This window comes from Agelaius tricolor, unplaced genomic scaffold (assembly GCF_023055355.1).
Source record: "Agelaius tricolor isolate 1412-34295 unplaced genomic scaffold, bAgeTri1.0.p SCAF_2, whole genome shotgun sequence".
Taxonomy (NCBI): Eukaryota; Metazoa; Chordata; class Aves; order Passeriformes; family Icteridae; genus Agelaius; species Agelaius tricolor.
The window spans coordinates 34,615,693-34,639,705 of record NW_027269262.1 but is presented as its reverse complement, the minus strand read 5'-3'; the positions used below and the strand labels follow the sequence as shown (position 1 = coordinate 34,639,705).

The 24,013-nt window shown below is 38.0% G+C and overlaps 2 protein-coding genes and 1 long non-coding RNA gene across 7 annotated transcripts in view; 1 reads left to right on the top strand and 2 right to left on the bottom strand.

Moving 5' to 3' along the window:
* TEX10 (testis expressed 10) overlaps window positions 1-5,499 on the bottom strand; it is a 54,771-nt gene extending 49,272 nt beyond the window's left edge. For 2 of the 3 annotated variants that reach the window (XM_071455857.1, XM_071455876.1), the window contains exons 1-3: window positions 5,273-5,415; window positions 2,437-2,625; window positions 1,138-1,841 (exon numbers count right to left, since the gene is read on the bottom strand). In XM_071455857.1, the coding sequence (XP_071311958.1) occupies window positions 1,138-1,841; window positions 2,437-2,616 (884 nt within the window). In that variant the 5' untranslated portion in view covers window positions 2,617-2,625; window positions 5,273-5,415. Of the gene's footprint in view, window positions 1-1,137; window positions 1,842-2,436; window positions 2,626-5,272 lie in introns of all 3 variants that reach the window. The other variant, XM_071455867.1, reaches the window with a different exon arrangement.
* A 576-nt stretch (window positions 5,500-6,075) lies between these two features.
* On the top strand, window positions 6,076-8,628 carry LOC139604648 (uncharacterized). The gene is made up of 3 exons (XR_011684044.1): window positions 6,076-6,185; window positions 7,205-7,300; window positions 8,523-8,628. It is a non-coding gene; the product is annotated as an uncharacterized lncRNA (long non-coding RNA).
* Window positions 8,629-10,181: 1,553 nt separating this feature from the next.
* LOC139604610 (uncharacterized) overlaps window positions 10,182-24,013 on the bottom strand; it is a 19,195-nt gene continuing 5,363 nt past the window's right edge. For 2 of the 3 annotated variants that reach the window (XM_071455760.1, XM_071455751.1), the window contains exons 8-18: window positions 23,380-23,516; window positions 21,446-21,568; window positions 19,866-19,908; window positions 18,845-18,958; window positions 18,367-18,481; window positions 16,290-16,335; window positions 15,933-15,992; window positions 13,742-13,849; window positions 12,603-12,699; window positions 11,423-11,620; window positions 10,182-10,556 (exon numbers count right to left, since the gene is read on the bottom strand). In XM_071455760.1, coding sequence (XP_071311861.1) covers window positions 10,477-10,556; window positions 11,423-11,620; window positions 12,603-12,699; window positions 13,742-13,849; window positions 15,933-15,992; window positions 16,290-16,335; window positions 18,367-18,481; window positions 18,845-18,958; window positions 19,866-19,908; window positions 21,446-21,568; window positions 23,380-23,516 — 1,121 coding nt within the window. In that variant the 3' untranslated portion in view covers window positions 10,182-10,476. The remainder of the gene's footprint in view (window positions 10,557-11,422; window positions 11,621-12,602; window positions 12,700-13,741; window positions 13,850-15,932; window positions 15,993-16,289; window positions 16,336-18,366; window positions 18,482-18,844; window positions 18,959-19,865; window positions 19,909-21,445; window positions 21,569-23,379; window positions 23,517-24,013) is intronic. The other variant, XM_071455768.1, reaches the window with a different exon arrangement.

The following is a 24,013-nucleotide window of genomic DNA, read 5'->3' as shown; positions in this document are numbered from 1 at the left end:
CTAGGAGAGCAGGAATGGATGTCTCTCCCTGACAGAGATGGAAAATACCTGCCAATTCAGGTCAACCTGTGTATTCAGAGAGAACACCTCTTCTTCTGTCCTTCATTCCTTCAAAGATATAAGATGGACATAGTAATGGAGTAGGCTGTGGGTTTAATCCCCCTTTTTGCCACTGACTTCCTAGATGAATTTGGTATAACTGCTTTATACCTCTTATTTTGTCTACTCCAGCAGTAAAACAAGGATTGTGGTTTTTCTTCAAACCACCTTGGTATCCATAGGGAACAGAGCTATGTAACAGCTAAACTGCTTCCATTTTTTATATCACCATTCCAGGTCTCCTGCCAGCAGATATGTAACATCCATAGTAATGCATATGAGGATGCCAATGTTCAAAAAGCACCAAAAAGTGAGGTGGGAGGTTCACCTCTAGTGGGTGAATCAGAGAGGAATCCAAACAGCTGTTTATTTCTCCCTTAACTTCAGCTCACATCTGTTTACAGTACTACTGAAACCCACACAAACCTTTCTGTGACTAAGCACACTATGCTTCCTTTCATATTCATCAGCATGTCTCAGCTGAGACATCTTTCATCCACAGTGAATATATAAACTGGTGAAGTGATTAAAATATCTAGAATTGGAAACTCAGCAGAACTTCATACCACCAGACACATCCTATCCTGCTGTCCTTTTTAAAAGGAGCTACAGTCAAAGACAACACACTCCTAAGCTTATTATAAGACTCCTGAAGGTAAAAGCACAAAATTTCAGTGAAATTCATTATCACAAACAAGCTTACATTTCACACAAAGAAATTTGCCTACTTGTCCCTAGGTCTGTTAGACATCCTGCAAGAAGTTGTCAGTTTGCATTCCAAAAATATTCCAACAGAGCTGGTAATCCAAAATTATGATTAATAGCACAAAATAAAATCTTTGTAATGGAAAGGTTCTTGATATACACAATACAGTTATCTGCTGAGTATTCCTGTATTTTCAAGCCTCTGCAGTACATTACACATTACACTAAGTGTCCTAAAATATGGCTAAGGGACAATCCCACAAAAAAAAAATCAAATTTATGATCACACAATTTAATTGGCTTAAATTCCCAAACTAGTTAACATTTTCTCACCTCAGTCTAAATGATGAGTTGATCTTTGGTCGTAAGCCACCATTTTCAAACAGTTGTATAGGTTGCTGATTATTTGCATGGAGCTTCCAACTAATACATACTGGGGTCCTCACAGAATGAGAGCTGTCCTGTTCTTGAAGCCCTTCATCCTCTGTATCACTGGATCCATCTACCACTGCTTGGAGAAACTTCTTGAGCCTGGTAAGTACATTCAACCTCCACTGCTGAGAAGTTACTCTGCGATTTGGGTTAACAGAGAGCATCCACGAAAGTTTGTCCCTGCTTTTCAGTCTTTTTGAGAGTTGCTGGTGAGAAATAAGCTCTACAAAATTCTTCAACAATATAATGCTGCGGTCTGTAAGAAGAGCTGGGTATGCTTCCAATAAAACGTCCAAGACTTTCAATGAATCTTCCTGAATTCCCTCACTGATATGAGTCATGGCACTAGAGAGATGGGCACTTACCAAAGGAAAAAATGGAGCAATCTGTTCTGCTCTTATTTTTGAAGCCAAGAACTGCAGCAGGTGAACAGCTGCTCCTCTGACACTGGAATCTTTGTCTGTAAACACAGCTGCCACCTCACTTATTATACTGGAAAGGTGTGCATCAATTACAAAGGGATACTGAGACAGGAGTTCTTTGAGTCCGAGAAGTGCATTATGCTTAACCCCAGGGCTATAGTGATGCATCTGTGAGAGCAGATCCTATAAGGAAACAAATATATACACTTGCCATCATTATTATTTTAACTTTCAAATTTCCCCCATGTATTTTTTGCACATTTTTCCTAAACACTTAAAAATACAGAATATTCATATGATGTACTGCTGTTCATAATAGCAAAATGGGTTTAGAACAAACATGGTATGCATTTTATAGCACAACAATTAACAAATTGTTAATCAGAATTCAGTGATAGGAAAAACAAGATATAATGACTTGTCCTTAGGTCTCATTCTTAAGTTTATGCACAACCCCACTGACTCAACAGAGTGATGACCAAAGGAAAGTCCTCTCACTCTTGTTCTCAAAAGCAGAACTACAAAACCTCAGCCTGAATAGCTTTCCTCCGTTTAAGCACAGAGCTGTAAGAGACAGAAGAGGACACAAAGAAAGTAAAACAAATCCAACCCCCAGAGAAATACAAGATTGTTTAAAAACGAGGGTGCATTCAGATAGCCCGCTGCATTTATTTACTTTTTTTATAAATGTTTTTTTCCCAAATTGCAGTAAACATAGTCAACCTAGACAAAAGGCGAGCAATTTTCTGTCATTTCAGAATGTAATATCACAGCATACCTTTATGTTAAGTTTTCTATTTTGTGTAGGAAGCACTCCATCTTCTTTAAGCTGCTCAGGAATTTGTATGGCCTTTGTTTTGAAGGTAGTATCAGTTGCATTCTCTAGCTTAGGCTTTTTTTTCCCAACTTTGAATTTCACTTTCTGGAAATCCTCCTGACGTTTCCTTTTTTTAGTCATCCTGATTCTCTGCAAAAAGAGAATTTAATCGATTAAATACAAAAGTAGTTTTTTCCACCAAAGAGCAGCAACCTCCTAACAACAGCTACTGTTTTCATTCTTTTGTCTATGCATAAACGAGTGTCCACTCCTGAGACAAGATGCTAGACTAAACAGACATGCAGACTGATTCCATGCAGCTGCTCTTCCAGTGTCCAGAAAACATTCTGCTGCTCCTTTGGCCGTCTTTGCTTTGAGAACGACTTTATCATCAAGCGTCCAGATATCTGCGTCTGCCACTGCTTTACCAAGAGTTAAGTTGCTGATTTGGTTTTGTTTTCAAAAGTTCCTGCCAACAAAGCGACTTTTTACATACTCAGTTCTTGTCAAGCCAAGGAGCTCAGTGAACTGTTCCCTTTCAATTGCACATTGCTCACCAAGTCCATCACTAGCAGCACGCAGCCTGCACATGGACAATCACAGGTTTAAACAGTCCTTCACCAATAAAAGGACACAAAACACCTAAGGAAACTTACACTGAAAATACCAGTCTGTGCATTTAAATATAACTAGAAGTAGGGGGAAAGAAGAAGTCAAATAGGCAACTACAGACTAAAATAAAAAAGGAAAACAGAAATTTTTAATAAGGCATAAGAAATGAGATATCTGAGCCACTGTACCTGTAAGCTGTACAAACATACTGGAATAGAGGCAAAATAACCAAAACAAATTAAAACTCCCATAAGTTTCTAAATAGCTTTTTGGGTTTGTTTTATCTGTTTTGATACTGAAGTACATATCTACCAAGTTAAAAAAAAATGAACGCACTGAAAAGGCCCCAACAAACACTACACCACAGATTTATTTAATCCTCTCAAAAAAACCCCAAACAAACCACCATCCACTTTCCCCACAAAAAAAAAAAACCTGAATCAAGAAAAACCCAAGCCAAAAACTCCAACAATACAACTGACTAAACCCAGAAATTTCTAAATAACATATCCAAACAATGATTCTCTTCTGGTGGATATGATAATCATTCCTACAGCTGATTTTCCCAATGGACTTCAAGCTGAAATTTGTGCTGTACTAGAGTATTTCATATATACATCAACAGGAAAATCATTAAAGAATATTTTAAAACAAACTGTAATTTTCTATTATTTTAAAACAATTTAAATGACTGATTACACCAACATTTGACGGCAATTTAATTTTGCTTTTCACACACCAGGTTAAAAAATCATATGCAAGACGACTTTAACTGAAGTACAAATTTGGCACAAGTAACCTATGAACTCAAAAGGTTTTAAAAAACTTGGAGCCTGGTGCCAAAAGAAAAAGGTCCTTTAGTGTCCAACTATAACAACCATGGCTTTATAAACGTTTGATTTTTACCATATGCATCTTTTTAGGAAAGAATTACAAGAATTTCACCATTTGATATATAGAAATAGCTAGAAGCTTTTGGCGTAGAAGTTATTTCCACTTACAAGGTTTGCTTTTACAAGAGTAGATGTCTGGCTCCCAGTCAGCATAAAAACTTCACAACACAGGTGGGCACACAACTGAACAGAGCAATTAAGTTCTTTTAAAGGAGCAGGCTTGTAAAATATCCTTTCTCCTGCTAAAAGCAGCACAGCTTACATCACAATAAATATTCTGGGAATAATTAGTAATCTAAGCCTATCTATTTCCAATTCATATGTACCATGCTATACCAAAGGAAAAATCCTTACAAAATATAAGGATGTAAGCACCACAGTGGCTACATAATAAGACATCAGGGAAAACTGTCTACAGCTGATGAAATTATGTAACCATTTCAATGAAACTTCCAGCTGAAACAACTGCCTTGGACACAAACTGCATTTTACGAGGAGAGACTGTGGGAGCTGGGCCTGTTTAGTCTGGAGAAGACCGAGAGGGAATTTAATTATTGCATTTAAATTTCTCCAAGATGGGTGCCAAGAATATGGTGCCAGAGTGTTTTCAGTGGTGCCCAGCGACAGGATGAGGAGCAACAGCCATACACAAAAACACAAGAAATTCCACCTCAACATGAAGAAGAAATTCTTTACTTTAAGGGTATAAGAGCACTGGAACAGGCTGCCCAGGAAGGTCTCTGGAGACAATCCAACCCACCTGGATGCATTCCTATGTCACCTGCTCTAGGTTATACTGCCTTGGCAGGCAGACTGGACTAAATGATCTCCAGAAGTCCCTTCCAACCCTAACTAATCTGTGATTCTGTGTATTTTCACCTGGCCCTCCTCCTGCAAAACTGAGCACCTAACAGTTAAGCACTAACACGGCTTTACAATCCAAAGCATTAAAACAACGTCTAATCGATGCAGGCTTCCATAGACATAAAGTAGCATGCATCGCTTTTCAGACACCACGTCCGATGTCACTCAGGCACCCTCACCTCAGGCTCAGAAAAATACTCGGTTACAGGTAGGACCCGATGATCTTGGAGCTCTTTTCCAACCAAATGATTCTGGTTTCACTCCCTCGCAGCTCTCAAGCAGCATCCTTCGGGAACCTCACAACCTTGCTCAGTCAGGAAAATCCTGAGAAACCCGAAGGCAAGGCACACGCCCTAACCGACTCCTCCAATCTGATAAGGATTTCCCCGCGGGCGAGCTCTCTCCCGGCACAGCACAGCGATACTTACAGGCGATCACCTCTGCGCGGCTCCCGCGCCGGCAGCGCATCCCCCGCCGCCGCTGCCACCGGGACCGGACCGCACCGCACCGCCCGACCCCGCGCCCGCCGTACCCGAGCGCCGGAGCGGCCGCTCCTCCCGCGGGTTTAGGCTGTCACGCTGCCTTCCTCGCCGTCCCGGGACATCCTTCGGCACGCTCCCCGAACGCCGCTTCCCTCCGCCCCGCTCCAGTCGCTCTGTGAGGCGTTCAAATAAAGGCGCGTCAGTGCCGGCCCGGCGCCGGGGAGGCCGCGAGTTCGGCTCCGGGGATCGCCGGGCGAGGCGGCGAGGAGAAGCCGCCGGGGGAGGTGGGGCAGGGGCGGCGGCGCGCGGCGGAGCCGATGCCGCCGGTTTGCCCGGGAGCAGCAGCCGGCCCGTGCCGCCGCGGCTCCCGCTTTTCCCGCCGCCTCCCTGGCGCAGGAACGTGAGGGGAGGGCGGGTCGCACAAAAGGCGGGCGGCCCTTGGCGCAGGGGCCCGGCGAGCGCGGCGGCCCCGGCGAGCAGGGCCGGACCGAGAGGGACCGCGCCGGGCTCGGGATCCCGATCCCGCTCTCCGTCCGCCTCCTCCCGCCCGGCCCGCGCGCGGCCGCTCGCTCCCTCACTCACCAACCACGCGCGCGGCAGCGCCAGCCCCGCTTCCGCCCCCGCCGAGCGCCTGCCCGGAAGCGGCCGCCCACGTGAGCGGCGCCGCCAGCGCCCGCCCCGCGCGCCAGCGGGACGCGCGCTTCCGCCGTGGCCGCGCGCGCTGGCGCCCCCTGCAGGCTGGGCGGCCCCGGGAGTGCCCCGGCCCGGCGGGAACGCGGCTTTGAGGGCAAGGGGAGAGGCAGGCACTGATCGCTCCTCTTCGGTGACAGGCGGGCAGGACCCGAGGGAATGGCCCCAGGTTGTGTCAGGGGAGGTTTGGGTTTGTGAAAAATGTGTACTTTATGATTGGCTTTTTGTGACCGTGTTCACAGGGGTCCGAGGATGAGGGAAGAGACGAGGATCTGACTTCATGTTTCAGAAGGCTTGATTTATTATTTTATGATATATATTATATTAAAACTATACTAAAAGAATAGAAGAAAATATTTCATCAGAAGGCTAGCTAGGAATAGAAAAAGAAAGAATGATAGCAAAGGCTTGTGGCTCAGAGAGTCCGAGCCAGCTGACTGTGGTTGGCCATTAATTAGAAACAACCACATGAGACCAATCACAGATGCACCTGTTGCATTCCACAGCATATAACCATTGTTTACATTTTGTTCCTGAGGCCTCTCAGCTTCTCAGGAGGAAAAAATCCTAAGGAAAGGATTTTTCATAAAATATGTCTGTTACGGCTTTTTGCAAATATTAAAATGAATATTATATGTGTTGTGTTAGAAAGTAATGCTGTGTTAATTCTCTTAAGTAGTGTGTTAAATATAGTTTTATGTTATAGAAAATGTTAAAATAGAAACTATACTTTGTAGGATACTTTTTTTAAAGAAAGGACTCACAGCAAGATAGCAGCCACAGGACACCTAAATCTTTCAGAGAAAAAGAATTTATTGCTCTCATCAGAAGAAACAAACTTCTTCCCGCCTCGAAGGCACTGTTACGATTCAGAGGAAGAAACTGACAATGACCAGACAGAATTCTGTGTTTGAATGGAATTTATGCATCTTGTATGAAATGTATGAATATGCAACAGGCTGTTGTTTTTAAGGGTTAATCCTTTGTTAACGAGTGTCCTTTTTCGGGCTTGTGCCTGCCCAGAAAAAGTACCCAGACGTCCGTAACTCTTTGTTTCTATTGTCTCGTATTATCCTAATTCAAATTGTCCAAAATATTATTACTCTAATTGTATTACTATTTTTATAACCATTTTATTACTATTAAACTTTAAAAAATTTAAAAACAAGTGATTGGCATTTTTCACAGGTTGGATATTAGGAAAAGGTTCTTCACGCCGAGGGTGGCTGAGCACTGGAACAGGTTCCCCAGGGCACTGATCACAGCGCCAAGCCTGAGTTCAAGGTGTGTTTGTACAAGGCTCTCAAGCACATGGTGTAAGTCTTGAGGCATCCTGTGCAGGACATACCCCCAGCCAGGAGCTGAACTCAGTGATATCTGTGGGTCCCTTCCACCTTGGTTTACTCTGTGGTTCTGTGAAGATGAACTCCCTTTCCCTGAAGCATGGCTGCTCGGGCACCACAGAAGAAAGAAGAATGCATTAATAATAACCAGCACCCACACAGGCACAAGTCCTGTGAGGAGCAGCTGAGGGAGATGGGTTTATTTAACCTGGAGAAAAGGAGGCTCAGGGGGGACCCTATCCCTCTCTACAAGCACCTGAAACGAGAGCATAGCCAGATGTGGGTCAGCCTCTTCTCCCAGGCAATCAGCAACAGGATGAGAGGACACGGTCTTAAGATGTGTCAGGGGTAGTTTAGGTTGGACATCAGGAGGAATTTCTCTACTGAAAAGGGTTGAACATTGGAATGGACTGCCCAGGAAGGTGATGGAATCACCATCCCTGCAGGTATTTAAGAAAGACAGGAGTGCTACAGTTCAGTAGAGAGTTCAGTGTTGGGTCACGGGTTAGGCTTGATCTGAGGTCTTTTCCAACCTAATTGATTATGGGATTCTTCCAGTGAAGGCACTGCAGAGTCAGCATTGGCATATGAGGTTATTGTTATTATTTCACATATAAACCACGAGGCATGCTGCACACTTTTGTACATTCATACCCAGATAAAGCTTGTTGCTCCAAAGGGGTAACGAATTCCCACATCAGAAAGAGTGCAAAACCCTGGGAGATCCAGGAAGCAACAAATGAGGAGGATGTTCCACACCTGTCTACAACGTCTCAATTTACACGAGACAGTAACTCTGTAGTTGCACGCTCTAAACTTCTCATTTCTTGTCAATTAACCTGTGAACACCCTTCTCCCTTCCCCTTTCTGCCTTCTGTGAGGAGTAGGAGTTCTGCAGCTTTTTGTTAAAAATCATTTCCTCGAAGCTCTCTGGTCTCAGTAAAATACATAAAACCTAGATGAAGCTTTACAGAAAATTATTTTCTCTTGGTTTATTTTTTGTTATTGTTTAACTTTTAATTTTATTAATTCTTTAGTTACCTCAGAAGTCTGCCTTGCTGTTATTGTGAGAAACCAAAAATGTATAATATTAAATACAGCCAACAGCATTGTTTAAATATTATCAGTAAAGATAATACTTTTTTTTCTTCCTTACTTTGCAGTACTGGCACAAGTAAAACATTAAAATGTATTTTGGAACAAATATACAGTTTTCCATTATTATAAGAATACACCAAAGCAGAGGCAGATACAAGAATAAAACAATACAATGCTTCTTCCTCTATTTGCACCAGGTAAGCAAGGAAAAAATAAAAATAATTGTACAGCTGAATGGACTGTGTTGGACTGTGTTTTTTGAAAACATTTCCAGAAGCATACACTTGCTGACTTTTACCCAGTTTAGGCTTCTTCTTTGAGAGGCACAGCAGCACTCTGAAGCACAACATTCAACCATTTTATGTCAATGTACTACAGATTTAGGGGTCTCTCCTTTTTCAGCGTGCTCCTCCTGCACCCAAGCAAAAAAATCCACCTCAAATCCAAGTTATTTCAGCTTATTGTAACTTTATGTTCACTTGGAATGATTCCACAGTAAGAGGAAAAGAAGCTGTCTCAGAGATGGCCATTTACAACAGCTGAATATTCTGATTTTGTTATTTTAATACAAAGATTGTTCTGCATTTTGAAAACAAACAGGAAAAAGATGTTTCTATTTTTATTTTCAGAATTCAGAATTTTTGCTGATTAAGTTCACCTCCATCAAGCAGGCATTAAAATTGTTCCTATACAGAATAAATGAACTGTAAGAACTATGGTTCCATCTCTGCCTCTGATAAGAACAGATTTAGATGCATTCCAGAAATTCCTCAGAGTTTCTTTAAAACATAGTGTTTTAATTTTTCTGTGAACTGTTTTCCTTCCTGTGTCTGTTCACATAATAAACTCATAAATTTTGTTGCTGCTTTCTTTGTTACCTTAGTTTTACTGCATCTTGCATTCTATGGTATGAAGATGTGAAACCATCAGGATGAGAATTCTCAAATTCTATCCGGATCTCAAAAAAAATGTAAGTTAACACTAAAATGTTCATTTGCCATCTGGCCCCAGCATGTCTAAGTTACATCAGTATTTGGCTGCAAAGCTGAAGAGCTTTTATTAGAACCACTGAATGCTACCCAGCATCACAAGCAGGAATTTAATTTTAATCACTTTAAAAAAATATTTTTTCCCAAGCAAACTAATCTATAACCATTCAAAACATTTTTCCACCCTCCTACAAAAGCAGAAGTCATTAATATAGAGACATGTACATTCAGTCAGAACCAGTACTACTTTAGTTGGAAAAAAGCTCATGTTAAAAGTGCCTGAAGGACAGTGTAAGCCAGCATTCATTTCATTCTTATACTGGCAGGATAAAAGACAAAAGATACTTTTGCCACCACATCAGTGCCTCTTAGGCAGAGCCTGCTTAAATTTCCTGTTGGGAAATATCTCTAAATTTGCAAACTTCTAATAACTTTGCTGAGCTTCTATGCTCCTTAAATCAGCTATAATCCAGGCACTTCTCATCTCAGCATGAGACTGACAGCACTGACTTTTTATTATTATTTTTAATCTTATTAAGAAAAAGATATGGAGACTTGTTCATAACCCTTATATGGGAAAGGGTTTTTATTACAAAGGCTTTTTAGTCAGTCCCAGCAGCCAGCCACAGGGAATAACTTCCAAGCATTTGTTGTAGGATGAGTTTGTACTGCTGAGTGCAGTAGTTCATTCTGCTGATAATTCTTTGTAAAAGAACCAACAAAAAGAAAAGTTCAGACTGTCAATGTACAGTATTTAATAATACTGAAGAAAGCAAGTTTACCTGTTTTAAAAAGCTGTCTTAACACAGAAAGAATGAGCATGAGCTTTACAACCTTTCCACAATATAGAACTTTCAGCTAAATGGAAAAATAAATAACAAGAACATCAAAAGCAAGTTATTAATTTAATATAAAAAACACTGTACAAAACTTAAATGTAAAACAAAATAACTCCACTGAGGTCAAATGAAGTAAAACAACAAACTTACAGAAAGGAAACATTGCTACATTATCTCTATTAAGTACCACGTCACTGTGTGCTGCCATTGCTTGGTCCCCTCAGAGTTCCGCTTTCAGTCAGGATCCTTATAACATTCGGTATATCAATTCCTTAGTTAAAGGCAAACAAACAAACAAAATCAAAAAACAAGCAATTTTATGATAAAGTTTATTTAAAAATACATGTTATACTGAAACATTCAGATGCTGAGATGAGTTTTGGATCTTTCCTTATTAAAAGAAAAATACCTTAATGGAGAACAATCAGTATGTGCCTGGAAACTAAGCTTTCCTACAAATGTACTCATCTTTAGTGTTCTTTTTTTAACCTTTGTGAGGTTACACACTCTGAGAAGCTTAGAAACATACACAGGAAGCTTCTGAAGAGAGAGCAGTAGTTGACTGAAGACGTGGGAAGGTTTAATAGCTGACACTTATTAGAAAGTTGTAAGCAAAAGGGAGACTACTTGTGTCTGATTCATTATTATTTCTATATTTTCATATATATTCATATATCTATATTTTCATACATATTAATTATTATTTCTATTATTTCTGCGCAAATACACTTCTTTCAGGAACTGGTAAATAAATTCTTCACTGTTGGTATTCACAAAACTAGCATTTCTCCACTTACAGCTCAGAGAAGATTCTAATTTTTTAATAACAATATATTTGGTTTTAGTTTACTGTCTCTTGCCATGCAAATGTTACTATGCAAAAATGAGAGAAGAATTAAAAAAAAAATCAGCAATTACTAATGCCTGTATGGGAAAGCAGCTATTCTGAATTACCATTCCTAAACTGGATCCTGCAAAAGTTTAGAGGGTGGGGAAAAAGAATTCTCTTCAACCCTCCCTAATGCCTCAAAGTTCTTTGACCCATATAAGCCCTTAATATTTCCCAGAGCTAATAAATGATGTTATGTATATGTTTATATATGTGTAGATGTGTGTGTACATGTGTATGCAAATTACCTCTGAAAGCTGGATTTGATGCTGCTATTTTGTGTAGGGTGTCAGTAACTTCCTCAGCATTCATGTTTCTTACACTCTTCAAAAATTCAGTTGTGATGTTGTTCTCATATGCTGTTTCCAGAGAGCCAGTTGAAAAGTTCTGGGCTTCACCTTCATTGGCTGGTAAGAACTGCTTAGCTGACCAGCTGCTTGTGTAGTCTAAAGAAGGGAAATACTGTTTTTCAGTAAAAGAGGATTCTGAAGAGCCTCCAGCACTTATTTCTCTAAACAGGGCTTTTCAAAGCAAGCATGTCCAGTCTGGCACAGCAGCATTGCTGGTACTGATCACACCTGACTTTGCATTTTCAAACCACCAAGAGTCAGGAATGCTGTCCAGTTACAGAAAATCCTGGAGAAACAAGGGTGGGGAGGTAGGTGAAAGCTATTTCCATTACACTAACAAAAACAGAATAAAAGTCTCAAATCTCATATATTCAAAGTCACTGCAATTTTTGGTATTACCATTGTAAAAATTAAGGTTTTCAAAATCTAAACTTTCTAGAAAAACTAGAAAATTGACACAGTACAGAAAAAAAAAATCACACAAAATAGCTTCACTAATATTCCAGGTATCTTGGTTTTCCAAACATAGGATTGTACTTTCTAAGTTTAAGAAAAACAGCCATTTGTTTCTGTCAGAATAAAATGACCTCCAAGAAATCCAGGATTCTTTGAAAAAATTAATCAGAAATACTGAGCCCAAGTAGCTGAAATATTCAGGTTTTAAAGAGAATTATCCATCCTCTGCCACATAACTTTCTACAAACATCTTGATTTGACGAAACATCTCCTCCATCAAGAAAGGAAAAAATATTGGGGGGGAAAAAAAAGCCAAAGAGACTTTGAAAGTCTCCTTAGAAACAGGTGCCTTTGAACACAGGACAGTCAGAGTTGGTACTACCTCAATTTCTCCCCAGATCCTACAGTTAAGTAGGATCAATGTGTTTTAATAGTCATCTCTTTCTAATATTAGTAGAGGATGGGGGAAAAAAGCCAAACCTATTCATTTATGCTACTCGACTCTGGCTTTATTCTGCTCTTAACCACTGCTTTTAGAAAAGCAGGAAGAAAGCTTACTATCATTTATGCAAGGTTCAGTGTTAAGATTAACCCACACTAAAGACTGCAAAGCCAACATTACCAGTGTCAGAATCATTAATATCTGCTGAAGTTGGGCCAGGCTGTTCTGTGGAATATTCTAGGGCTGCTTCTCCATTATATCCAGCACCTAGGTGGTCCTATGAGTTTAAAAAAAACCAAAAAGTTCGAAATCTCATGAGGACAACCTCTTGGAACAATGAATACTACATTTTTAACAATCACAAACCAAATAAAAGACCACTATTTCTGCTACCAAATCTGAAAAATCACATATTTCTTTCCAAATCATAGGGCTAATAACTTCTCTGTACTGTCCATCATATCTCTCTGTCTGAAAAAGCTCTATATTAGGCAATGAAGTGATACTCATTGAGCCTAATCCTCAACTTGTCAGATCTAAAAAGGAAGCATCTCCCACCCATAATAGGAGATTTAGCTAAAAAAATTACCAGTTGAAAGATCACAGTTTAGAATACTAACAAGGCCTAATGTAAGAATACATTTTGGTCTTCCACACCTTGTAGGTTAGAAGTTATTTCAGTTAGAACTTCATTGTTTTGTAACATGTCAGCAGCCTCCAAAAAGTATTCAAAACATCTCCATATATACTGCTTATGTAAAGATAAGTCAGTCACAAGTAATAGCAGAGAGGGGAAAAACTGGGTTTCTAATAATGGAAGAAGAATGAGACCTCAAAAAGAACAGTCCAAAGAGTAGGACCAGAAGTTGTATAAGAAAAAAAAAAAAAAAAAAAATCATGTCACTGATGCACGATAACATGGTGAATAAAGTGAAGCCTGGAAACAGAAACAGGCTTCTGTTTCAGGAGTGTTATGCAAGTCAGTAGAGATGAGAAAAGCTTAAGTTAAAAATGGCCAAAAGTAGCAGAAAAACTTAAATGGAAGGAAAAGCATGGGAAATAAGTGACAAGATGATTTTTACTTTCCATCTACAATAAAAAATAAGCAAGCACCATTGAACAGAAATTAATACCTGTCAACAGAAAAGCTAAAGTTTTACCCTATCATCACTACCAAAATTTATGTATTTAATAAGCAGAACTTACAATACAGTCTCCATAGAATTTTTTGGTTTATTGTATCATCTATAATAATAAAAATGCAACATCACAGGAATCTACAGGTTTGTAGAACAAAACCAAAACAAAATCCACATTACTTTGTTTGATGCAGCCTGCTGACGATATTCCACCAGTGCATTTGTGAGAGTCTGTGTAACTTTCAGGATAAATGAAGCATCATCTTCATTCAGTATCTCAAAACTTTGCTAGGGAAAAAAGAAACAAAACAACACACCATAAAACATTTTTCCTCAGAAAAACTGAAGTATCAAAATTTATAAACAAACCTGCAGGAACCTCATTTTCTGTATATCTCTACCTTTCTGTCAGACTTGGATGGAATTACAAAGCAAATACAGTTTTTATTTTTAATCCCATAAACTGGGGGAAGGAAGGTAGAATGAAAGAGAATCTAAGAGAAGGAAGATGCAGCTATGCAACACAATCATTTGAAAAGGAATAAAACAAAAATATGCCTGGAAATACATAGAAGATAATGCTTGTCCTGAAGTATTTTGATCTCTTGCCAAGATGCCTGCATAAAAATGAATGTGTACACCTTCCCTGAGGCAATATAGTCATAACCCATTTCTCTAGAATGTAGCAAAAAGCCAGAATGCGACTGAATTTAAATGTACATGCTGCCTTGCCTTACATTAGCCTTCTTTTTCCCTAAAAGTCTAAGGAAAAAGCAGTCTTGAAGCTGTGAAGCTCTACAAGGGAAGCAAGTTCTAGCACCAACAGCACTCACAGAGGGCTACATGTGTCATCCTCTTGTCTACACCAAGGAAGTTCTGCTGAAAACACTTTCTTGGGGACAAAGCAAAAAACTCCAGGTGTGTCCTAACAGTTCAAAGTCTTCTGGATTAGAAAGAAACACCTTTAAACACACCAGACAATGGAAAATAAGTAATAGAAACTTAGCATTAAGTTCATATGAGACAGCATAACAGGGACTGTATTACATTTTTAACATTAATAGTACTTCTGTCTCCTGGTTTGCACAAGTTATACTTAATAAAGATCTTCTCAAAAGCTAGCTGGATAATGAAGAGTAAATTGTGGCAAGGATATCTTTGCTATGAGGTGATAAAAGAAATATAGTATGGCCAATTATTGGACAGCTTTTCAGAATACAAACAGCAAGTGCAAAAAAGATACCTGTAAAATAGCTTTTCACTACATAACAAACCTTTGAATCCAACAAGAGAAACACAATGCAGCTTTTGAAAAAATTACAGTAGATACAAAACTAAATTATTTCCACACTTTCTAAAACAGAACAGTGTTCCAATCACATTCCCCACAGTCATCTTTTCTTCTCAGAGGACAATCATACTAAGAAAGAAGATGCCTCAAAACAAGTTCAAGTTTTACTGACAAGGTGTAATCTCTATACCTAGTAATTTCCAACAAAACAAGAGGACAAAACCATTCTATGATAGTCAATAGTGCCTAAATTACCATGCAGTAGATCAGTCAAGCAACTATCAGTAAAGATTTCCATAGAGTTTTTCAGTGCTTTTATGGAAATCACCATTTCTGTGTGCAAGATCACAACTGTTGTTGATACATCTAACAACTGGAAACTGACAGTTTTCCACTGTCACTGATTGTATCACTACTGTGCATGTGTACCTAACACACATTTTCAACAACTGAACAGAACTCCAGTGTACTGGCACTTATTTTAGAGAGGCACAGTTAAGGCACAGTTGCAGTTAAGGCACTCTGGGCCAGGGTGCTGGGGGAGCCTGTATTTAAATACACAACTTGCATTTTATTTCTTAAAAATCCCTTCTTTCCTTTCTACGTATCCCTGATATTTGTTTTCATTCTTTACATTGTTTTCATTTTGCTTCTTTCCATTACTGAACTGCATCTTTCCAAATACCTCATGTGAAAATTATAGACCAGTTATAAAAACAAAGGAGAAATAAAGTTTAAAAGGGTCATATTACCTAAATGTGTAGTTAAGGAGTGAAGCTAAGATATAGTTGAAAAAATGAATTTTCAATGCAAGTAATTCCTCTGACAGTAAACCAATATTTTGGCAAAAGCAATGGCTAGAAACTTGAAAATTAATATACACATTATAAATTCAGTGACATTCATTTTATTCTGAATCCTGCCTCATGGCAAAATGGTAATCTGTTAGATTACAAGACTGCCTACATTCTGCCTTTCATTACTTGCTACATTTTAGACTTAGCAAACCAGTGATTTCATTTCTTAGTTTTTTAATTTTTCTTCCAAGAATTATCTTGCAAGGTAGGATTTAACACTCACCAAATAACCCAACAGTTCTTCTTGACTAGTGAATTCTTCAGGATCTGCTGTATATTCTTGCTGTTTAACATAAAAAGAAAGAGGTCCTTAGATCTATTATATGCAGTAAATATGAATAAATAAAAATAATTATGGTTGCTCTAAAAATTCAAATTGTTTGTGCTGTTGTGAAATGTGTACATAGGTTTTCATAACAAAGTAGAAAAAAACCTTGTTGTTAATAGTTTTGCTTTAGCAACTTTGTAACTAATTTATTGGGAATAATATTGAGTAAGCAAACACCATTGCCAATCATATATTAATTATTTCCCCAACTATTTGGAGACTGGAGTAACCCATTAACAGAAAAATATTCACCTGAGCTTCCTTGTTTTCTTCTTCCAATTGTTTATTGGTCTCACACCTTAAAATAGAATAAATAAAACATTCAGTTGGCTGATCCAGCAAAAATGTGTAGCCAGGCAATAACTGCTAATCAGTTTAAATTCCTGACACACTACTACTACAGTAGTTCTGATAAACTCTGAAAGAAAGGTCACATATTATTTCCTCACAGAAATCCCAGTCATCCCAGATCATCATAAAAATTATTCATGCGGTGTGAGTTTGTTTTAGTGTGATTATCTAGCACATAAGCTCTAAAACCCAGAGTTAATGAAAAAGCTTGACATTGGTGGTAATAGCTGTAAGATTTTTGTACACATTGCAGCAAGACAAGGCTCCTAATTACAGTTGGATTTTTATCAGCACTTCACAAACTAGCCCTTAAAAAATTCAGCTATTAAAAATCAGTGGTTTACAATGCAGTCACCAAATAAAGGGCATTAAAATATTCATATGGCAAAACATTCCTGTGCCATATTTGTGCTGTTCTGTCATTACTACTACAGATACATTCCATCCCTTTGCAAGCCCAGGAACCCGGGCCGAGAGTGGATGGATGTTTTCTAAATTAACCAAAACCATATGACTGCCAAGCCTAAGCCCTCTTCTGCCTTGAAATGTTTCTTAGGAATCAAAAGTTTAGTAAAAGCAGATGATGATAAAATAATATACATCTTCAGATGACTGTTCAGAAACTTAACTACAAAGAAATGTAGAGTCATAGAAATTCTCAGACAGGCATCGCAGAATCTTTAAGTGGAAACAAGCTGTCAATGAGGATCTGATCTTAGTTCTTTTAAGACACTATATATTTGAGTTCATATCTTCTCAGTAGTCTCACATAAATAATTAAATAAATAGTAAAGGAAGAACTGAAGCCCTAATTTAGTAACTAACTTCCAAGTCAATCTCTCATTGAAACACCTGGCTGCTAATAGTCACCCAGAATCCATCTGAGCCAGACTGAAAGAGAAACATTAAGTGATAATTCCAAAGGAAGCTATTCTTAAAATTTAAAAGTACAAGACTGCACAATGAAGCTCAGTACCAGGCAGAAATAGACCTCACATTTCCAGATACGGATAGTTGAGCTTTTATCCATTTCCTGCTCTTCATGTTTTCATGAACTGGTTCTGATTCAGAACTGTTACTTATTTGAAAGCCAGTAAATAAACACAAAGATTGATAAACCTGGACTTGAATGTGGTTTCAACTGAACATTTTCCATAATGGTTGCTCCACAGAGAGGCAAGTCTGAAAAAATGTACTTCAGAAACATGAAAATTTCTCCTTTAACATAAACTAAAGCAGAAGCTGTTAGCCCTTCACGTCTGGGAGAGATATTACTGGTTTAAAGTTAGAACACATTCCAAGGGAATGCCATTAAGAAAAAACCAAGTAACTAAATAATTGGAACAAAAGTCCTGTGTCTGGGTTGATGCCTGTATATCCCTTTCCAAGTGCCCTCCTGTGGCTCCTGGTGCTGCAAAAAGATGCCCAATGCTGGAGATGTCCTCCTCACACAAAGGCTGACAGTAACTCAACTCACAACTCTGTTACTAATAAGATGCTCACAAGCAGTAAGCACAGTTTCCCCATTTTAGAACACAGCTGCTCCTCTGAAACACTTATTGTTCCTCCTCAAAATCCTTTGTAAAGGAGAAACTCCAACTGTTTCAACTATTGCTGATTGTCTTTCCCTCCTAAAATGAGTTCACATACCACTTTAACTATCTGACATGAACCTGTGACAGAGGCAGCTTTAAACCCTGAGGAGACATACTTTTGGAACATTTTGAGCAGCACATGACAACTATACCTTAAGGATAATAGTTAAATACAAGAGCCAGCTGCATCCAGAGGAAAGTCTTTACATACAGAGGTCACTTTATATACACCAGGTTCTCTGTCGATTACAGAAGTTTACAGCTGAGCACAATTTCAGAAGTCATGGATTTTACTATGCAAATCCAATACAGACAATTGTCATGCACATTTTCCTTTAAGTTAATTTAAATGGGTTTGAAGGTGGTGATTTTTTTTCTTTTACCATTCTGAGTCGTTGCCTTTGCTGCTTTCAATAGCATTATTAGGTTCAACTTTTTCATCTGGGTTTGCTTGTTCTTTCTGCCTTTCTTCATTCTCCTCCTGAACATTATTTTCATCTAAAACAATAAAAAGGTATATTAAGTGATGTTTTTCCAGTGTTTTAATTTTAAAAATATTCTAAACAAAGAATACTTCTAAAGACGACATCAATGAAATCTAAAGGTGGAAGTAAGGTATCTTATAAAGAAGTAAAATAAAAACTGAACCTAAAACATCAGTAGAAGTAGAATGTTTTCTTCACAAACACTGGGATTATTCCTTCCTTTGCCACAGATCCCAAGGCCATCCACACAACTGTGCAAATTCACCTTTATAACTCTGTGGAAGCCATGAACAGGCACATGTAGTAGTACATAATTCATGCACCGGTGAAAGTTAAAATAAAAAAAAACAATAAAAGAAATAATTTTTCCTCTTACCTTGCATAGGCTCTGTCAGTTTCCCATCTTTATTATCTGTTTTTTCTGCATCACTAAGGGGTACATCCACATGCTGAACTTTAGCTTTTGAAGGGTTGTCCTCTGCACTGTGAGCTAAACAAACATGCTTGAGATGTAGCACAATGGACACTATCTTGATAGAGGGTGGTTCTACTACTGCACTTCAATTTCACCTAGCTCTGTTTCTAGGCAATAGTACTTACAAACACCAAGAATAATTTTATAAGCATTATTTATTATGTGACACCATATTAAATATGAACTACAAGTCAGCAACAAAGTTTAAAGTATTTTATAGCCTGGTTAAAATTACATGCTTGCATCTCCTAAAAATGTTAATACTATAAATGTAGTAGAATGCTACAAAGTCACATGCAAAATAAGACACATTAACCAACAGATTACAGTCAAGAAATCTAATTTGAATAGGACTCAGCTTATTTCAGACCTTTGAGATCTTTTCTAGATTCAAAATGGCTATTTTTTCTCTTCAGAGTACAACACTGCTAATTTAGATGATCTTATTACTTCTACTGAGTTATTTTAAGGTACCACTTACATGCCAATATACATTAAAATTAAGTACATTAGTTTTAATTCAAATCTTTATTTTTCAGGTAATGCAAATCATAGCAAAGTTTAGCCATTTCCTCAAGTGGCATTCAGTGATACTGTCTGTCCACCTGGACAACACTGTACCTACAATGAGTTTTAAAACATTAACTGGGTGGGGAAATCTCAGAGATACCACATTCCTACACTTTTGTGAGTATCAATGGCTAGTAAAACAGAAACTTTTCTTTCAGAAATAAGAGCTATAGCTGTGCTTTAAGAATTCTGGATTCCCATACTGCAAATTAACTACTAGCACAGAGCCCCAGCCTGCTCCTTTTGTCCAGTTCACCAAAATGCTGGTGAGTATCTGGCACTGCTGAGACTACCCTGGTCTGATTTATATCAAAGGAGGACCAAATTAGAAATTGATCATGAGCACACTTACATTCTTGCCATTTCCTTCTCATTTTTGGAACACCTATAACAACCTAAAAATAAAACCCATTTATGTTAGTTATTTTGTGGATAAAATTATTTCATAGATATTTCATCAATATTAATTTGTATTTTTCTAGGAATATATGACCAGTAGTGTAAAATATGCGTGTGTAAATCCCTCAATGGATATTCAAAAAGCCAATAGGTTAGTTGCCTGGACATTTATTTACCACAAATAAATTTCTTCTAGAGCTTAGAAAAAAAAAAGAAAATTAAACAGCTGGTTTCAGAAGATATAGCAGTAAAATTAAACCAGGTTACACACACTTTGTTTAAAAGTTCCTTACATTGAGAATGGATTGCTATGGAGATCATAAACTACCTAGAAAAAGAAAAAGGTCTAAAAAATATAGATGGAAGTAAATATTTCCATATCGATGAACATAAATCTCAAGTAAAATAAACAACCTCAAGTCAAGAAGAAATTCAAGTAAGTCAAATGAAAATGTTGCTATCAACAGTCAGTTGCTTTTCTTTTTAAGCAGAGGTTAAAAATGAAGGACAGACAGAATGGATTTGGTAATCTGAAATCTCTCCCTTCTACAGCATTCACTCTTGACTTGATCTTCCAATATACCCACACTTTTTTTTTATCAGAAAAGGGTAGGATCAGAGCAGGCTCTAATCCTTGAACCTAAGTGTGATAGTATCACACAGAATGGGCAGGAAACTGTCAGCTTTAACACAGGAACCTTGGGAGCTCCACTTTGGAAGGAGACATCCTTCCAAATGCACATTAGCCAGGGATCCTGTCAAGAAACACTGCTTAACAAGCAGGGTGCTGACAGAAATTGAAGCTGATGGACAAAACAAATTTAACATGTACCACAAAGAACTTTGAGCACCTCAATAAGCTTGTCATGAACCAGCTGGTGGTAAGGTGAACCTCAAGAAGAAACTTCACCAATATCCTGTCCACATAAAGGATATTTATAAATAAATATTATTTATAAATAAATAAATTATAAATAAATTTATAAATAAATTATAAAATAAATACTACTGCAGGGTAAGTATCAACAGAGAGGAATATGAAGATATCACCACATGAATATGTTTCTAAGGGTGCAGCTCCCTAAGAATTTAAGTTTATAGCACTTCTGTGATGCCACAGCACTGCTGATTATCTCATGTCAACCTGAAAATTCCCACACTTCCATCTGTACTATGAGAAATTTTACCTGGCTTCCCTGAGAATTGCCTCAAGCTGCTTACAAAGCAGAAACTACTCAGAAAAGTTATAAAGGCAGTTTCCTAGCAACAAAAAACCAACTTATTTTACACACACACACAGAGCTGAGAATTGTTTAAATATTAGAATATATATTTTGCATTATTTGTGCACTCAGAGAAATTTTGTCCAGAATAATCCCAGAAGAATTACTAAAATGACAAAAAGCACCTGTAAAAAAGGTTTAAAAAGCAAGATTTTCCCACCTTACAAAGCAAATCTGCCCACCATAATGGAAATTACATTTTTTTTCTTTATTAAATATAAAGCTTCTGGAATTCTTAAGAGAAATGTACCTGTATTTGTTTTCTTCCTTCTTTCTTCTCAATTGTTAATCCAATTTGCCTAACTCTTTTGTTTAGTTCAGAGCCTTTACCCTTGACTTCATCAGATTGTGCTATCTCTGGATAATGTTGTCTCTAGAAAATAAATGCAAGTCCTTAAGTCACACAACTCCTTCCAGATCTAGCACAGTTAATAATCATGGGAGATAAATCAACTTCTACATATACATAGCAGAACTTATTAAAATAGTTATGCACAGAATAATTTTAGGGAATTAAAGCCAAATCTTCAGCCCAAAACAGGGTTGACACTGAATGCTGAACTGGTCGCATCAGGCTTTGCCTGCTTAGGTCTAAAAACCTCTAGAGAGAGAGATTTCCCCCTTTCTCTGGACAACCTGCTCCAATGCTCGACTGCCCTCACAGCAAAAAACTTCTTTATGTCATGTAGGAAAATCCCCTGCTTGAATTTATGTTCCTGCCAAGAAGCTCCAAAAAGGGTCTAGTTCTGCCTTCTTAATAACCTCCTCTGAAGTACTGGAGGGTTACTGTTAGATCCCTCTGACACTTTTTCCTCTCCAGCCAGAAAAAACCCAATTACCTCAACTTCTCTTCATAGTACAAGTGTGCTTCTGCCCCTGACCATCTTGGCAGTTCTCCACTGGACTAGCTCAATTTCATAAATAGCCTCCTTTCTGCAGTGGCACAAAACTGAACACAATACCCTGGATATGGCCTAGCAAGGATCAAGAACAGGGAAATAATCACTTCCTTTGATCCACTGGCTGTACTCTTGTTAGTAGAGCTCAGCTTGCTGCTAGCCTTCACTGACACCAAGCTACACTACCTATCTTGAGCTTGTCATCCACCAGGACCCCCAGGCTCCTTTTTCAGCAGAGCAAATTCCAGTCTTTTAGTCTCCTGTCTTTTTTGCTACCTAGGGTAATCCAGCTCAGGTGCACAACTTAAAAGTTATCCTTCATGACGTATTATATTTTTATAGTATTTAAGAATTTAGCAGAGATGCAGTTAACAAATGTAATTTGTTAGGAAACAGTTCCAAGTAAGCAGGAAATGCAAGAGCTGAGAATATCAAAACCCTGCATGTACATCTGAATGAATGACCAGAAACAGCATGGTGTTTATGAAAGACATCACTGCAGATTCATAGCAGCACACCCAACATTAGGCCTGAAGCTACCCCAAAATACTATGTGAACTCAGCTGTCTAAGACTTTAAGATGTGTTCAACGTAATACCAATTCTGAGAGACTTTTATGGGGAGTATCAAAATACTTTTCAGAATATTGCTTTCTCAGTTTTGTTAAAGCCCATCCTAAGCCAATATACTCAAGTAAACATTCAGAGACTGGAAAGCCTCATTTCTCTAAACATATTGAAAATGATAACGTTTGAATGTTTGTGAACTGACATGAACCTCAAGAGCTTTGTCATAAAACAAGCAACAGAACAGACATGTCTTGTCCAGCCTCAAAACAGAAGAGGAGTTGGGTTTTCCCCCCACTGATTCCAAGTCACTCTATCTAATAATCTAATATGTATCACATTGTCTAATATGCATTATGTTCATTTATAAATACATTCCTTTCAAAGCATCTGAAAGATTGAATAGTTTCTTCTTTGATAATGTTCTCTTACATAATACAAAAATCAGTCAAACATCTATTTCTAGTCCATTTTAGCTACAGATTTCATTATTGATTGGCCAAAACAGAATAAACTACACTCAGTATCAAGCAATGGACAGACATACACATTACTGATGAGAAGAATTTTAAGTCTATTGATCACAGCTGCCCAATTGCAATAGCAAGATTTTCACAGAAGCTTATGGAAAACCTTAAATTTTATTTTTTTAAAAATCAAAATTTGACTAATTCTCCCCTTTAATCATTACATTAAATCAAACAAACAAAAGAACTTACCAAGTATGCCAGTCTGTGCTTGGAACCACAAACATGCATGAACATGTTACTCAGTCCTGTTTTACAGTAACAAAGTTGACATTCATAGAGAAAAGGAACATTGTCCTTTGTTCGGTATTCTATTATGTAATTAAGTCCTGTATTGAAAAAAAAAACCAAACAACTTAGGAAATTTCATGTTTGCTGGAACAAATCATCAGTGCTTGTTGCAAAAGAAGTAATCTTAAAGCTCTGACATATAAGGAAAAGATTACTTTGATTACATTGAGGTTACATTGACTGCATGTCAAATACATCAATGAAGATTTTCAGAACCATCAGATATTTTATCTTTTGGGTGTCTAGACTTTTTGAACACCAAAGTTATAAAACTGATGTTTTTAGGATGTCTTATGCTTACCACATAGTACTCAACCTTTTTTTTTTTAATCCTAAAAAATAATAGCAACAACTATTTTTTAACTAATTAGAAGAGAATGTATTTTAATATATGTCCCTAGTTGTTTTTTCTGTCAACTCCTATCTCCCCTCCACTGGATGGGTAGTTAAATTGCAAAGAGCCACACTGATCTCTTAAGTTCAAGTTCATTTTTTTCATATCACTTTAGATTGTGTCTAGAGAATGTTGTCAACA